Source organism: Pteropus vampyrus, unplaced genomic scaffold, assembly GCF_000151845.1.
Source record: "Pteropus vampyrus isolate Shadow unplaced genomic scaffold, Pvam_2.0 Scaffold291, whole genome shotgun sequence".
Lineage (NCBI taxonomy): Eukaryota > Metazoa > Chordata > Mammalia > Chiroptera > Pteropodidae > Pteropus > Pteropus vampyrus.
Window position 1 is genome coordinate 980,162 of NW_011889072.1, and position 1,169 is coordinate 981,330.

Here is a 1,169-nt window from a genome sequence, read left to right on the forward strand (position 1 = left end):
CTTCGGCACCCCAGCTGCTCTGCTGCACCAGGCTGCGTCATGGGCAGGAGGGTCCGGGGTCCTGACGCAGCCCTGGGACAGGGCCAGCTCCGCCTCCGGCCACACAGCGGGCCCTTGTCCCTGTCCGCGCTGGGTCCCAGAGGCAAGCAGGTGCCGCCACAGCCCCACAGCCAGCCCTGGGCTTCCCAGCGGTGCCAGGTGAGTCCCCCTGCTCCTGACCCGGCTGTCAGCCAGGACCCGCTCCCTTTGTCTTCCCTGGCTGAGGACCATGGGCGGGTGGCCTGAGGGCCGTCCAGCTCGAGGTTCCGCATGGCTCCCCAGCAGGACAATTTCCAGGCCCCGGATGGGTGGATGCAGACTGGCTGTCCGGTCCCAGGCCACGGCCCCAGCCCTGGCAGTCAGGTGGACCCAGGGGTGACGCTCCGCCAGGGGGAAGGGGCACTAGGATCAGACAGGAGCCCCAGCCTGAGGAGACCCCGAGACCTGTGCCTGACTTCTGTGCAAAGGGCCACTGCTCCTCGCGGGTGCTTCAGCGTCTGCAGCGGGCCGGGCCTGCTCAGGACCAGACGTGCCGGCATGGGAGGGAGAGAGTGTGGCGGTGACCTGGGCTCCAGGACAGAGCCTGGGCGGGGCAGGCCGCATGCAGAATGGCTCCCGACAACTTTCCCAGGGCCCAGGGTCAGGGGACCAGCTTCTCTGGGAGGTCTCATCGCCTTCTGCGCCTCAGTTTCCCCTTTTGTGAGGCACAGCCCTGAAGACGGTGGATGGGCGCTATTAGTGGTGCCGGCTCCCGTCAGCACTGGGACATGGCTGTCTGACCAAGCCCCAGCCCCAGAACCTGCTGACTCGGCCACACTGGGGGGTGGCTGGCTGCCCAAGAAGCCCATCTCCCTCTTAGACTGAGGGGTCTCCCCGGGACTTTGGGGCTCTGGCACGGGTAAGAAGTGCCCAGCAGCCCTGTTGGCTCTGTGCAGTGAGCAGAGTGACCAGCTAGTCTCGGGAGCTAGTCCCTCTCTGCCACTCCGTCCCCAGGCTGCCCGGGCCCCGTGATTCTGCTGACACCAGTTCCTGGTAGTCCCAGGCCCTGGGGAGCAAGCCAAGTGGAGAGAATGTCCCACTGTGTCCATTCAGCCTGGAGGGACACGTGGCACCCGCACCTGCTTCCTGCT

General features: G+C 67.0%; 1 protein-coding gene across 1 annotated transcript in view; it reads left to right on the forward strand.

Moving 5' to 3' along the window:
* The window catches only part of NEU4 (neuraminidase 4), a 17,834-nt gene that overhangs the window by 12,744 nt on the left and 3,921 nt on the right, over positions 1-1,169 (forward strand). The window contains exon 6 of the mRNA XM_011376296.1: positions 141-198. Within this exon, the coding sequence (XP_011374598.1) occupies positions 141-198 (58 nt within the window). The remainder of the gene's footprint in view (positions 1-140; positions 199-1,169) is intronic.